The sequence below is a fragment of the Melospiza melodia genome, chromosome 1 (assembly GCF_035770615.1).
Source record: "Melospiza melodia melodia isolate bMelMel2 chromosome 1, bMelMel2.pri, whole genome shotgun sequence".
NCBI classification, from domain to species: domain Eukaryota; kingdom Metazoa; phylum Chordata; class Aves; order Passeriformes; family Passerellidae; genus Melospiza; species Melospiza melodia.
Window position 1 is genome coordinate 130,791,468 of NC_086194.1, and position 15,581 is coordinate 130,807,048.

The following is a 15,581-nucleotide window of genomic DNA, read 5'->3' on the forward strand; positions in this document are numbered from 1 at the left end:
TTATGTGCCTTTTCTAGTACCTTTATAAATACTTGGTTTTTTCTGTGTGTTCTGACATGCTTGGGTTCACTAATTAGGTGAACTTTGTATTAGGGGTTTTAATTGTAACTTCTAGAATTTAAATGCAGTGACATGGTACTATTTGCTGCATGCTCTTGGGGTTTTTTTCTATTTTGCATGGATTTTGCTTCATTTTAAAACATGCCTTATCTTTTCATTTTGCCAGATTTATTACTTGCCTAAAATTCTTCATCTAATTTCTTGCATCTGAGCTCAAACAGATTGGATTCTATTGTCTTTTTTGACGCTACTGTGTATTGGAATGAATATAGCTATCCCACTTGTCTTCTTGATTTAGACAAGGTCTAAATTAACAAGTCACATTTCATTTTGAAAACATATGTTTGCAATTCTTCAGTTTTACTCCGCATATTTCCCACTTTAGTGAAGATGGAAAAGGTCTTTGTTTCCTTCTCTCAAAGATGCTTCTTGCTTTTCTCCCCATGTCTGAAGCAATTATTCCTGTAGTAGTAGATATTTTCTTTTTCATCCTTTGATGTTTTATTTCTCAGTTTAATCTGGTTATTTTTATATGACTAAAGTAATACTCAGAATCGCTTTCACCATCTGTCTTAAAGATCTGTCTTTTCATTTTGTATTTGAAGGCAGACTGTTCATGTTATGTCAGTGATCAGGTAGAAATGACAAAGAGCTTTTCTTATAAGAATTGATAACTTCATAATCAGAACTAAAGAAAATGAGCCATAATCTGGGTCATGTTACCCTTTACTGTGAGGAGGTGAGACCCATGGAAGAGAACTTACGCAGAGTGAACATGAACACCCAAGCTGAGGTACATCAGAATTGCTGAGAGAGCCATGGAAGGAGTTGGTACCTATCCATGTCACCTCCCCAGACCTGAATTTGTGGTAGCTGACTTTGCTGTTCTTTCAGCAGCTCTTGAGTCAGACCATGTATTTCTGTCTGCTGTATTTATGTATGTATATAGTGTTGGTTGTATCTCTTACCAGTCATGTATCTCTCAGTGTTACTGTGGATGTTTTGTGGTCACAACAGCAGAAAGGCCCTGGTAATTGCATCTTGTCAGAAGTATTTCCTTTATATTCCTGTTCATATACTTCTTACCCAGAAACTCCTCCTCTGCTGGTTGTAAATACATGGCAACTGGTTAAAGAAAGGATAGATTTTTCATCAGCCATGGCGCTGTGTAAATGTGTGCATTTTTCTGTTTGAGATGAGCTGCTGAGTGTTCCTTATCTTCAGGCAAAGAAACAATTGCTGTCCTATTGTGTCTGTGGGTTTTTGCAAGGCTTGTCTATTTTTTTTTTTATGTTCTGTGTCTTCAGCTGGATTACTTCTTTCACATTCCTACCATCTATGTCCTCAAGACCTGAAGTCATCAATGTTTTGTACTAAACTTGGTGATTACTGACTCCTTAGCTATTTGCTCCCCTCCTTTTTTTGCTTCTCTCCAGGATTACACTGTGCCTTTCTCTGCATGTTTCTCTTTCCTTTTTTTTATGTATATCAGAACTCTTGACAAGCTTTTGCTTCTCTTGAAAAAAAAAGGCAGAGAAGAAAAGGGTTGTTGCCCTCAAGGGGATCAGCATGTGTGTAGACCTCTCCTATAGGCTTGATGACAGTCTGGTTCAGATTTTAGGGGTCAGGGTCAGAGAAGAGGCATGAATTCCATTCAGTGGCACGAATGCCTTTGTGATGTGAGTTTAACAGACCATCCCATCTAACTCAGCACTCAGAAGGCCACACCTAGAGTACTTTGTCCAGTTCTAGGACTTTGCCTAGATAAGAGAAGGGCCAGGAGCACTTTTATCGGTGTGTATAAAAGGGTATGGCCCTAGCAGAGGCAATAGGTACAACCCAAAAGGCAGGAGCTTTCATGTGGACATGAAGTAAAACTTTTTTTTAGTAAGGGCATTGGCTGCCTAAAGAGGTTGTGAGTTCTCCATCCTCAGACATACTAAAAATTAATTGATTTTTATTTCCATCTGAAGTGTGCTATTATATAGTTCAATAACATGACCATGTTAATACTTTCAGTGTCGTTCTCTCAGGTCTGGCAGATGAATGATAACTTTGTGCCTTAACTTGATAGGTTATCTATCATGTTCAGGTACTGCCTTTGGATGTGGTTTTGTGCAACCTGGCCTAGTGGAAGGTGTCCCAGGCCATGGCAGGAGGTTGGAACTTGATGATCTTTTAAGGTCCCTTCCAATCAAACCATTCTTTGATTTACTGTAGGATTTGCTGTTTGGTACTGGAAATTAGGTGGGTTATTCCATTTCTAGTTTCTAAATCAAATTTGAAAAGAAAATATGGTCATGATTATGGACAGCTCAGCAGAAACATCTGTTCAGTCAACCTTTAAGCAACAACAACACCAGGGAGGCTGCACTAAATGAAATACCCTTTTCATCAAATAAATACTATTAAGTCATCATCTTCAATATTAAGCCTGGCTGGTTTAGTTCAGAAGCTGTGGAAAGAACCCAGAGGAGGGCACTAAAATTTGCATGAGCCATAAAAATGTCTCAAGAAAAATTACTGAACATGAGCTTTTTAATCTACTAGAACAAAATTAAAACTGAAAAGCATCAAATGTAATACAATCAATTGCTGTATTTCATACAATAGACAACTAACCCATGAAGTGTTTTGCATACTAAAAGTTAGTATTGATTGCTGCCACAGTTCAACTGATAAAAATAGAAGATGATGGATGCACATATATGAGTAGTAGCCACAGTTATATCAAAGAGACTGAAATATTTATGGACGTTAAAATTTCCCTTTTTCAGTCTTATGCCAGCTAAACTAAATAGAAATAAAAAACTTTTATTTGACAGCTTTCCTAGTAACTGGCTATTATGTGGTCTTTCACAGGCTTTATCTACATGATCTGTTCCTTACAATTATCAAGGTTAGTTCAACCTCTGCTTTGATCTGATATTTGTTACCATATGGTACCACTCAGATATGACTAAATGCTGAAAAATACAACATCTTTGCTTAGCGCTGAGTAGTGTAGCAGAAACATTACCATCAGAAATGCAGCCATTGTTTAACAGAACTTGCATATTTTTTGTGACAGCTACAGCTGCTTTTCCTTTTGACCCAAGTGTATTCACACTCATTCTCTATTATAGACTTGCCAACTGTTAGAGCATCCTTTTAGTTTGGTCCCATTTATCACAATCTCTTTTGAATAGTAGTTGTATAAGTGGAAAAATGACTTTTAGATAGGTAATGGCATACTTGAACAGTCAGCAGTATTCTATAGGAAATGGAGAAAGTTACTCAATTATTTTCTTACTAGAAATACATGCAAGTTCTCTTTAAAGTATTTTGCAGATGGATAGAAGTTAAGTTTTATAATTGCCCTGTATTATTTAACAAGGAGAGCTCTAGCTGTGGATAACTCCTTGACATAATTGGTTCCCAGGTCATTAGCCAAAGTAGTGAACAGGATAATGATTGTTTTGTATTCTTGTAAAGAATTTAGGCTTTTATAAGTGCAAGCAGATCTTGTTAGTTTCTGAAGAATGTGTCAGTCAGAACATGAGCAGTCCAGAGACTAACAGGAGCACACATAGTAATAAGTTCTGTTTTACTTTGTAGTACCTCATGCTAAAATATCAGCATGGACAAAGTATATGGCTTTGTAATACTAGTCTCTGCAGCCATTCAGTATTTCCCAATGAGAATTTCTGTCTTTTGGGCTTAATGAGAAATCTCCTCCACAGGGTTGTCACACTCAGCCTCAAGGGAGAAGGTATCTACCTTGACTTTTAACATGGCTCAAGCTATCAACTGCTAGTAAAAAAGTTGTTGATGAATAAGTAAGGGTCCTTCCAGCCATCATGAAGCATAACTGGTAACAGATACAATGAGTTTGTGTTTGAGAATGATGATTCCAGAAACTGAGTGTAGTCTAAGGTTTTAATTGTATGCAGGCAAGCTAAGCCATTGTCTTATGAGATCACAGTGCTTCCAAAGGTCACTCTGTCCAAGTGAGGGGCTCTTTCAGATACAAATCATGGGCTGTTATGTTAGACTGCATAGAGTGACTCACTGGAAGGGCATGAAGAGGTTAGAAGCCTGGAAGCTAGAATACAAGAACTGACTCTTGAGCACCTTTCTTTGAAATTGGAGGTTGACAACTGGTCAGAAGTTAAGTATCTGCAAGAACACTTTTAGGGTTTTTTTAATGATATTGTAATAGATGGCAATTTGTTACACCATCTTGACATAGAAAACATGGCAAAAAAGGAAAATTTATCTCATCTTCTTTACACTAAGGCAAAATCAACATCTGCTTTTCTTTTATATTGGCTAAAACTTTTTCTGACTGTTCAGTGGTGGATAATTCACAGCCTCTCCCAAGGAAATCTAGTGCTTCATTGTTTTCACTGATAGAAAGCTTTTTCCTCAGGGTCTGGTCTGAATCTCTCTTGTTGTAATTCTGACTGATACTCTTTGCTCTTTTTGGCGTGTACATGTAGAGTGTGGAGATTGCTGTGTTCCTGTTTCTTTTTCTTGAGAAAAAGCCCATAATAATGCAGTCTTTGTAGACCTAGGGCCTTAAGTCTGTTCTTAGCCTCATTTATCTCCTTTGCATTTTGTATGGTTTCTGAGTTGCATCAGTCAGAATTTAATGTATTGCTGCAGTTCAGCTGGTAACACCAAGGAAAGCAAAACTAATTTCTCTGCTTTTGCACAGTACTCCTGTTTCTAACTTAGAGTTGTGCTCACCTTCTTTGCAGTTGCAAGGTCGACTTATATTCAGTTTGTGAACAATTCATCAATACAAGTACTCTTTTAAAGAACCATTGCATAGACACTTAATTTCCTCATTTTGCATTTCTCTAGTTCTGTGTTATACAAGTGTCAAACTTTGCATTTGCCACTATTGCAATGCCCTGCTTATCCCTGTTGTTTCCAAAGTAATTCACAAAACCATCAAAAGAATTCTGATGCTCTCTGTACATGCTCTCTGACTGATAGTATTTTCAAATTACTTCCATCTTTTTATCATGCCTCTGAATACACAGACTCCCAGTTGATAATAAATAAACAATAGTTCCCTAAGTAGAGTTCTGAGTAGTTCTTTGGTGACCTAATTGCAATTTATATATCCTGGCATTGCTTGAGAAAATGTTAAGCAACACTGCATTGTTATGATCAAGATACACAACTTGTGCAGCTTCTCTTCTATCACAAGGCCATTTATTCTGTCAGAGAGAAAATAGACTGATCTGAGGTAACCTTCTCTTGACAAATCTACATTGGCTGTAGCTCAACTCTTGGTTAATTTTCAGGCAGTTGTGTATGGTGTGATATTTACGTGGGTTAGTGGTGGGCTTGGCAGTGCTGGGTTAATGGTTGGACTCAATGGTGTTACAGGTCTTTTCCAACCTAAGTGATCCAATGATTCTATCTTGTGCTTTAACCATTGCACATATTTTCCGAAGCATGAAGACAGAGGGAAGAAGCAAGGTATTTAAACACAGGTTTCTTGGGTCAGCTGAGAGGCTAACACCTAACTTAATCAAAATGTTTAAAGTGCCATAGATTCTGGGTTGTGTCTGCTCAGAATGTGTCCACATCAGTATCTTAGGGCAGCCTAGAGTATCACAAAAAATAATGGATTGTCTGTTCATAGGCCATGGAGTTCTGAAGCTGGCTAAGTCTGTAAGTCCTCATCTCTTCCTATTCCCTTCTTTAGACAGAGGTGATACATATGTGCTATATATGTATAACTAGCATGTATAAGTTTGTATTTGTACTCATCATTTCTTCAAAATTTGTCTTTTAACAGTTCGGAAGTAGATTCCTATCTGGACATTTAACAGGCTACACTATCAAGCCCACATCATTTGAAGGCATTTAAGTAATATTTGTTGAGCTCCTTGCCTGTTCAAGATCAGTTCTGACTCTTTTGCTTTTTGTTGCTGGTGTTAATTGTATTAAGCACCTCAACCCAGTAGATTTGTGGTAAAGGTTCATGCAAAGAAAGAGGAAGTTTTAACATTAGCCTTGTCTCTGTATTCCTCTAGTATTCCCCATTGTTGCACAGTGTACTTTTTCTTTCATCCTCTTCTTGCCTTTAATGTACTTACGCAATTATTTCTTCTGGAGTTTGATGTGTCCCTTTCCAACTGTGTCTAATTTTGGCCCATTATGCCATGTTCTGCTGTGGTATTCTTCCTTAGTAAGTTGACCTCGTTTCCATTCTCTACATGCTGTGAGATCAACAGTGAGATCCTAACTAAGACAATGCAGTCTTATTGTACAATCCCCATTACTCCTTTGCAGGAGGCTTTGCACTCCATGTGGTCAGCATTGTTTATTTAAAGAACTGTGTCAGTTTTTTTTTAACTCCTTTTTCACTAGCACCATATTCTTCAGGATTCTTCCAACTAATTCTGCATTTAGGGAAGAATGCCTACTTAAATCATATTTTTAAAATTCTTTTGTCATTTCCTTCTTTTCTTCTTTTTTCACAAACAAGCCTAATCTTTTATATTACTATCAGTCATGAATTATCAGATAATCATTTTGCCACTTAAGTCAAAAATGTCAATTGTCAGCTAAATCTTCCAAGTCCTCCTACATACCATTTGCAGTTCTTGCACTAGTGTTCAACCATCAAAGACTGAAATAAATGTACCACTTCCATCATATTATCCTCTTCTTTAACCCCCCGTTTTATAAATAAATTTATTTTGGTAGTGGATAACAGAACAGGATTTATTTGAATTTGATTTGCCCATCATATTGGGCTGTGTATATAAATATAGCATTCAAATTCTGAAGAATCAAGCAGGTCTGTCTATAGAGCATGTTCCTTTTCTCCACAAGGGATGTTTGAAATCACTGCTTACCTATTTCCATATCGCCAAACTTTCTTGGGGCATCACCATGTGTTGAAGATGACAAAGCCATTCTGCCTTTAGCATCTATTAAACCACCACTTCATTATCAGTATATGTCTATCACTGCTGATAAAAATATCAACAGATCCCTAGGTTCTGATGAATCCTACAGCCTCCTTGTCACTTCTGATCCACTCAGTCTGATGTCTGGATATATTCTTAAGGTAAAGGTGGTGGGACATCATAAACAGTGAAAATTGTAGTTTTTGCACATGTCATACCTACCAACACCTTCCTGAGGCTCATCACACAGTCTCTATTGTCCTCATTCCCTCATTTCAGATGTAGGTCAAGTCAATACTTGAGCATAAAGCTCTGCAATGTGTCTGCCTTCAGACAGAATGTCAGTCACTAAAATTGCTGTATCTTCAGATGCTCCATCTGCACTGTACAATAATCACAGGTCAGTGAAATGCTGGTGCCCACTGCTAGAGAATCAAATTTGTTACAAATTCATATTACAAAACAGCAGTGGTGTCTCTTTGCACACATAAATAAAATGTTACGTTTCCTGTGTGTGATATAAATGCTCCTAAATTTTTCATTTGTAATATTTTAGAATCTTTAATGCAAAAGCATCAAAATGTATTTTCTCATATCTTCCATCTTTTGTAGATACCTTTGGGAAAGTATGTGAATTATGGGATTGTTCCCCCAGATAAAATATAGAGTTAGTAGCATTTTTTAGAAAGGGTATAAAAAATGAGTACTGGACCCTTCATTTAGATGAATCTTCACTTCCTTTGCTGACTTTTTGATTGCTTTTGTATTTGTATTTTTGGTTGGTTAGTTTTGGTTTTGTTTGGTATATTTGTTGTAAGGCTGAGAGAATTGGGATGACTGGGCCTGTGAAGAAGATGGGGGAAAACTTTTTTGCAGAGCCTGTTGCTGTGGGACTGCAGGGTAATGGTTTTAAACTGGAGGAGGGTTGATTCAGATTAGATATAAAGAAGAAAGGTTTTTATGAAGAAACCTGGAAGAGGTTGCCCCTGGAGGTGGTAGGTGCCTCATGCTGGAAACTTTCAGAGTCAGTTTGGATGAGGCTCTGAGACACCTGATGGTGAATGTATCCCTCTGATAGTTCACTGTGTCCCTGCTTATTTCAGAGGGGTTGGACTAGATGACCTCTAAAAGGTTCCTTCCAACTCAAACTATTTTATGATTCTAGTCAAATGGCATGATATTAACACATAAGCTTCCATGTAAGAAACATGGTATACTACACAAGAACTGTGTACAGTGGATCATTGGAAATTTTATAAATACATTAGGAGAATCTTGAGTCATTTGAAAGAGATATAGAAACAATAGATTGACTAATTCCTTGTCTTTCTAGCCAAAATCAGATAACCTACCAGTATACACTTATGCAGTAATTGCTGTATACTCACTAAACACCAATGTGCATCTTCAGGTTGAGCTAAAAAAAACAACCCCTGCCTTATCTTCAGAAGAGAATTTTCAGTGGAACTTGGAGGAAAATAATTGAAGTAGTTGTTCTAGAAAGGTTACTCAGTTTGTTCTGATAAGAGTGTTTGACATCTGCTTTGTAATGCAAATTGATGCTGGGTTTTAAAAGATATGTTTTGGGGTTGGGTGATTTTTTGTTTGCTTTCAATAAAATGAGGAACTTTCAAAAGCCATTGTGAATTCAGCATGAACGTATTAATTAGAAAACATAATTCTAGCATTGTGCTTAATCAGAAAAACCCAGAAATTTAAAGCCCAACAGAATGAAACATGAATTTTCCAAGAAATGTTTGTTGTTCCAGCTCATTAACACACTGTCTCTGTTGGACAGCATTTTTTAAATACCATAAAAATTAACAGTGTATTTAAGAACTGCTTTATTGGCATGTTTCTCCAAATTCTAATTTAAAGCTGGTGGTTAATTGTGCTGTCTCTATCATCAGGGCTTAGAGAAGTGAATACACTCCATGGTTTCAAAATTTCCACTTTAACTTGTTTGATTCAGGTGAAAATGCATTCTCCAAGTGAAGTACGAAAATATTTCAGTGGAGGTTGTTAGCTAACATTATAAAAGGATGACCTCTTAGTCCTTCAAAGTTTAACAGAGCATAAAAGATGTTAGCCTGATTTCACATTACTAGGGTATTGACAAAAAGCATAAAACATCTTTTTTAGTTTTGTTGTTTCTGAGGGACTTCTTCAAAACAACTAGACATAAAATTACTTGGGTTTTGTCTGTTCCAACTTGTTCAAACTGTTTTTCACTGTGTAGAAATCTTTAAATGAACTGAAAATGGCTAAATTATTGAACTTTTTGTTAACTTAGTTTGGGTGGCGGTATCTGCTGTCTGCATAGTGCTTTATTCTTTCTATAACATTTCCAAAATTTCTGTTTCATTTGCTTTATCTCTTTGGCCATTATGGGTTTCTTTAACATTTTTGTCCTCATCCTTTTCTCTTTGAGCTTTTTCTCGTTGAATAAATCCTTCCTGTTCCGTTCTCAGCAAATATTTTCTTTGATCTCAAATTCCTAAGCAAGTTGGGCGAAGTCACTGGGGCTGCACAACTCTTTATTTCTTCCATTTTTGATATTAGTGTCCATATGTGTACCAAGTCTAGATAATGATATCTACTTTCATACTCTCTACAATATTTAAGCCTGATTCTTTCATGTCATGTTAAAATAGATCATTGTAATCTTCTCCTCTAATTAATTTGTGCGTTTCCACGTTCTGTATCATTAGATGTTCCTGTGTTTAGATTTTGGTTGTTCTAGCTACATAAATCTTCCATGAATTATGTAGACCTGTGAACACAGGTCTCTGGAAAGGCCCTTCCCTGCCAGTTAGTCAGAGGCAATGACTACCATGCAGTCAGTCAGTGACTTCATGTTTAGTTTGTTGCTCTTACATTTCTTAACGTAAGCATCTTACACATCATCTTTTCAGTCTTGTGGACATAGTGCCCCAATATTTGTAAGCTGCTGCTGTTCATGCCTAAAGTGGTCAGCAAAGTGTGCATCTGGTTTTTTATACAGTTTACAAATGGACTGTTATTCTATTGTTAGTTGACCTATAATAATTTCTCTTAGGTAATCAACATAATTCTCCCTTTTTGCTATTCTTTTGGGAGTTTATTTCCCCTTCCTTTTTTTCTTTTACAGATACTTACTACTTGGCATTTTTTCTGGTCCACAAGAACTAATGACCTTTACCCATGACCTTGCTAACACTTCCTCCTTTCTGTTCTGAGGTTCCAGCCTGTGCTTTTTTCTCAGGTGAACTAGATCACATTTGAATTTGTTTGGACCTTTTCCTAGCATTTAGCTTGGGATTCACAGTTTCTTTTTGAAACTTTGTTAGGAAATTCTTACCCAGAAACTTGGCACGTTTTTTTCTGAAGTATATTAACCAACAAAAATAAAAGGTGGGGTAACTCTTCCTGCAAAGCTTGATTTTCTCCTGTCCTTACAACAACAGGGTTGCAATGAAGCTAATACTGTTCTTCTTGTATTCACATGGTAATATAACTTGGCAGTCTTTATAATGCTCTTCATTTATGCAGTCTGGTGAAATAGCTCAATCACACTTGGCTGCAGTTTCAAATTATGTTTAATGCAATCTGATAGTGGATTGCTGCTGACAAGTGGCAATCTCTTTCCACCTATTGTGGTACATTTCATCTTTGCATGAAATCTAATAGAGGTGTGACCTTAGAATAAGTTGGATAATTTTGCTCATTTAACAGAAAGTTATTGTCCACAAATCATTACTTTCCTATGAGATCTTTTCATGTGGCTGATGATATGGCTACACGGTTTGTCATCAGTTGAGCCATAGAGTTTCAGGAGGCCCATATCTTTGAGCCTGCAGTTAAATGTGGTTAAATATTATTAGAATTTAATATCTGTATGACTATTTTTTGCAAAACACTTCCAGGCTTAGAGAAAAAAATCTTGAATTTAATGAAGATTGGAGTAGAAAATATATTGGCAAGTGAGTGTTTCCATTTCATCTCCTTTTATGTTGAAACTTAAGGTAGCTTCAGCACCATTCTTAGAGGAACAAAGCGTTGTTTGTTTAGTAAGTTGTGATTCTTTTCTTTGTGACATTGCATCTCACCTTTCTAGAAAATTGTGTAAGTGCTGGTTTTGACCCTATACTGGTTTGTTTGTTCAGGTGCAAGAGGGACTGGTATTTAAAAGTCCCTGTTTAATATATTAATTGTGCAATTTAAGTATTTCTGGCAAAATTCATTTGTGCAGGAAGAGGATAAAGTGTCATAGTAGTTTGATTTATACAATAAGTACATGCTTTTTATCACCTTTCTCACCTCACTGGTTTTATTATCTTGGTCCTTCTGCTGCATGTTTCACTGTATCTTTCAGTTTTCTTCTAGTTTCAGCATTAGTCATAGCCTACCTGTAATTAATATGCATGTGTTCCATAACCCACATCATGAGATGTATAGAAACCTTACATCCAACCCACTTAAACCCAACTTCTGTGACATGTTGGCAAAACAATGCCATGTAGCAGGAAAGCACAGGCAGCAGTTCTGTAAGTTCATATCCTGTGAGGAACTCTGTACCACACACATATTATTTCCTTACTATAATCAAATGCCTTTAGCAATGCCTGTTTTTCAGAGTCCATGCTAATTGCTATTTCTCTGATTACTACTTAACATCTTTCTGGTTTACTTCTCTGAGTTAATTGTGGGACAGGATGTCAGCTAGGCTATGAGTAAATTAACAAAGACTTCTTGAAATAGGGCCTCTATTATTAGTGAAATATAGAGCTCCATGAGGTAACTGCATCGAAATATCATTCAATGTTTCTGGTATGCCTATGTCTTTCTGGCTCTTGTTTGAAACAGGCACTGAGAACTAGGGGATATTACTTAGCTAAATCATCTGCTAATATGCTGGAAAATGTGCTGGATTTCACTGCTAGATTACAAATAGTGTTGTCAAACATTTATCTCTTACTTACCTGGAAGGATGTGAAATAGTGAGAGTGCTTGTTCTAGCAACATTACCTCTGCTGCTGTTTCCTTTCTTTTTAATTTGCTACTTTTTGTACTGTCTATTTATTATGCTAAAGGTGATACCCACTGCTAATTTGTTTCATATAATTACTTTTTTCAATTATAATTCTTTTGGAAACAGAAATATCCTCACAAGCCTGAAAATATACACTAAGTTTTTTGGTAAAAGACAGCTCAACAGTCAGATTGCTTTTAAAAATTATTGTAGAAAATATTGTGATTAAGACTTTTAATGTTGTCTGATCACTGCATATTTGACAGATGTAGGAAGCACAAATAATTCTAATGTTCTTTCACAGATTTCACTTTTGATGCCTATAAAACTATGTGTAGAGCTGTTTTCAGTTTCAGTTATGAGTTTATATCAGTTCTTTTGTTAAGAAATGCCTGCCATCCACTCTTTGGCCAATACAGCTTATTAGCTAACACGAGTCTTAGGTTTATTTAGAAACACCGAAGTTACTGTCTTCATTGCATTTAATTAATTTGTTTTGCACCATATTATAGGCAGATGCACAAGTACAATAATGATCTTGATTTTTGATTACGTACAATGCCTCTAGACATAGTCTCAAGACAGGGCTGTGATTAAAGCACATCAATCAGTTGCAAACTGAGTTATCATCAGTAACACTTATGACTGAAGAGAGCACATTGATGCTGGATTGGTTCACTCCCATTTACAGTAACGACTAGCATGAAAATGCTGTTTTAGTAGTAGTCATTTTGTGTTCTTCCCACTGCCTACACTTCCCCCATTTCCCCTAATTGAAACTGTGCTTTGATGTGATCTTAGCTGGCGCTGTTTCTGACGCTGTCTTCTGCTACCACGGCTTATTTTCTAGATGGGGAGCGATGGAGTTTTGCGCCTCAGTAGCTCCGCTCTAAATAACGAGTTCTTCGCGTACGCGGCGCAAGGGTGGAAACAGCGGCTGGCAGAAGGTAACTCTCTGCTTGCTCTCAGGTCTGCCCAAGGTTAATTGTTTTTATGAAGAGTGTCTCTTTTTTCTACATTTGAGGAGTACTTTTAGAATAGAAACTGTAATAGACCAGTAATTCAGCAAAAGAGAAATTGCTGATTCCATTTTGAATTTAGAGTACATTTTTGCAGCTTGCTGTGGCAGCTTATTTTGACAGTTAAAAAAAAACCCAAGTATTTTCATCACTGTCAGCCTTGGAAACATGAATGCGTGCAACTAAACCCTGCCAATATACCCTTGAAATACTGATGGTATATGGTAAATTAAATCTTTCTATATCACTCTCCATTTTGATTTTCATTAATTTCATTTGGCATTGTTGGATGATTGTATCAGAAATCACTGTATGTCATCTTTGTATTTACAATTTATAATTATCCATATTAAATTAATCCTTGACAACTTTTATTCAATATGTTAGTATTTGTTTTTTAGGAGAATTTACACCAGAAATGCAGTTGCGCATCAGACAAGAGATTGAAAAGGAAAAGAAAACAGAACCTTGGAAAGAAAAATTCTTTGAAAGGTTTTATGGTGAAAAGTAAGTACTGAAGCTAATAAAAGGATTTTTTTATATTTTCTTTTAGGAGGAAATGAAAATATAATTCTATGCTTCACATAGCACGGTCATATGCTGTAAAACTTAATAAAGCAGTTATCAAGAGCAGTCATTCCCCAATATAAGAAGTTGTGGGTAGAATTATAGTCGTGTGTCTGCACTTGCATTACAATTGCATTTTTAAAGAGTCATAAGTCATCCATAAAAATTCATTCCAAAGAGAGCTTAAGACACAAGCATGTGAATATTTTTTAATTATCTTTTAAAAGATAGCATTAGGGCAATTCCTCCCTCCTGCAAACTATAAATACAGCTTCTACAGTTGAGAAGACCAGTAGCAATATTTCTGTAATATGTTTTAATTTGTTTTATTTTTTCTAAGCTAGTTGCAGAGTTACTGAAATCAAATAGTTTTTGATTTTTTTACTGAGATGTCCCATTGGCCTGAGAAGAATATATGACATAGAAAAAATGTTAGCAAGAGACAAATGAAAGTGACAATGACTAGTTTAATTTTAGAAATGAGATGGAAAGAATAAATAAACACTTTTAATTGACTAAAATTAAATATAGTATCACTCCAGGTGCACAACTGGGGTGAGTCAGCACAATTTCATTGATGATGATGATGCAGCAATGGCATTCTTCAGCAGCTGAGGATTCAGTGTTTATCTTCATTTGTTTAAAAAAAAAATTAGGAGATTCACATCTTCTTAAAATCCAAGAATTTTCCTTTTAGAAATTATTTTTAAAAGCTAATTCATCAATACTTAGAATTATACCTCTGTTTTTAAAAATACTAAGAATTTATTAGAAAGTATAAACTAGCTATTTAACAATTACTGATTTTTTTCTTTTTATTTTTAAGTGGTTTTAATTACATCCCAGAACCACTGAGTGGTAAGGTTGGAAGGGACCACAGTCGCTCATCTGGTCCAAGCTTCCTGCTCAAACAGGGTCATCTCAGAGCACATGGCAGAGGATTGTATTCAGGCAGTTTTCCAGTGAGAGAGACTCCACACTCTCTGGCCAATCTGTTCCAGTGCTCAATCACTGCATAGTGAAGTTCTTCCTCACATTCAGGTGGAATTTCCTGTGCCTCAGTTTCTGCCCATTGCCTGGGAAGAGCCTGACCCCATCCTCTTGACACTCTCCCCTTGGGCACTTAGAGAAATTGATGAGGTCTCCTTTCAGTTGCCTCTTCTCAAGGCTGAAAAAACCCAGCTCCCTCAGCCTGTCCTCCTAAGAGAGATGCTCCAGCCCCTCAATCATCTTTGTTGCCCTCCACTGGACCATCTCTAGAAGCTCCATGTCTCTCTTGTACCAAGGAGCCAGAACTGGATACAGCACTCCACCCGTGGCCTCACCCGGGCACAGCAGAGAGGCAGGAGCACCTCCCCAACCTGCTGGAACGCTCTTTGTAATGCTTCCAGAATAACCATGGCCATCTTGGCCCCAAGGGTGTTGCTGGCTCATGGACAGCTCATTGTCCACCAGGAACCCAGGTCCTTCTCTGCAGAGCTGCTTCCCAGTAGGTCAGCCCCCAGCCTGTGCTGGTGCCAGAGTTATTCCTCCCCAGATGCAGGACCCTGCCCATCTCTCCCACCTCTCAGGCTCCTTCTGAAGGGCTGCACAGGCTCTGGTGTATTGGCCACTCATCCCAGCTTTGTGCTGTCAGTGAACTTGCTGAGGAGGTGTCTACCCCTTCATCCAATTCATTGATGAGTAAGTTAAACAATATTGGGCCCAGTGTTGAACCTTGGGGGACACCACTAGTGATGGGCCTCCAAATATAGCCTGTGCCACTGATTACAACCTGCTGGGATTCAGTCAGTTCTCTATCTGTCTCACTGTGCTCAATCAAATGTATGTGTTACACTTAGCAGAAAAATTGTTCAATGGGAAGCATCATTACATAAGTTGTCTTAGTTTTGCTGTCAGATATTTTTCACTTGAAAAATCCAGGGCACACGGAATCCTTCATATAATTGATTATCTTAAAGAGTAACTAAAATGTTTCTGTAGTAACAGTACTACTTCTCACAATCA

The 15,581-nt window shown here is 37.0% G+C and overlaps 1 protein-coding gene across 3 annotated transcripts in view; it reads left to right on the forward strand.

The window, feature by feature from the left end:
- The window catches only part of ASXL3 (ASXL transcriptional regulator 3), a 122,365-nt gene that overhangs the window by 94,534 nt on the left and 12,250 nt on the right, over nucleotides 1–15,581 (forward strand). For all 3 annotated transcript variants that reach the window (XM_063168192.1, XM_063168183.1, XM_063168174.1), the window contains 2 exons: nucleotides 12,839–12,935; nucleotides 13,409–13,514. In XM_063168192.1, coding sequence (XP_063024262.1) covers nucleotides 12,839–12,935; nucleotides 13,409–13,514 — 203 coding nt within the window. The remainder of the gene's footprint in view (nucleotides 1–12,838; nucleotides 12,936–13,408; nucleotides 13,515–15,581) is intronic.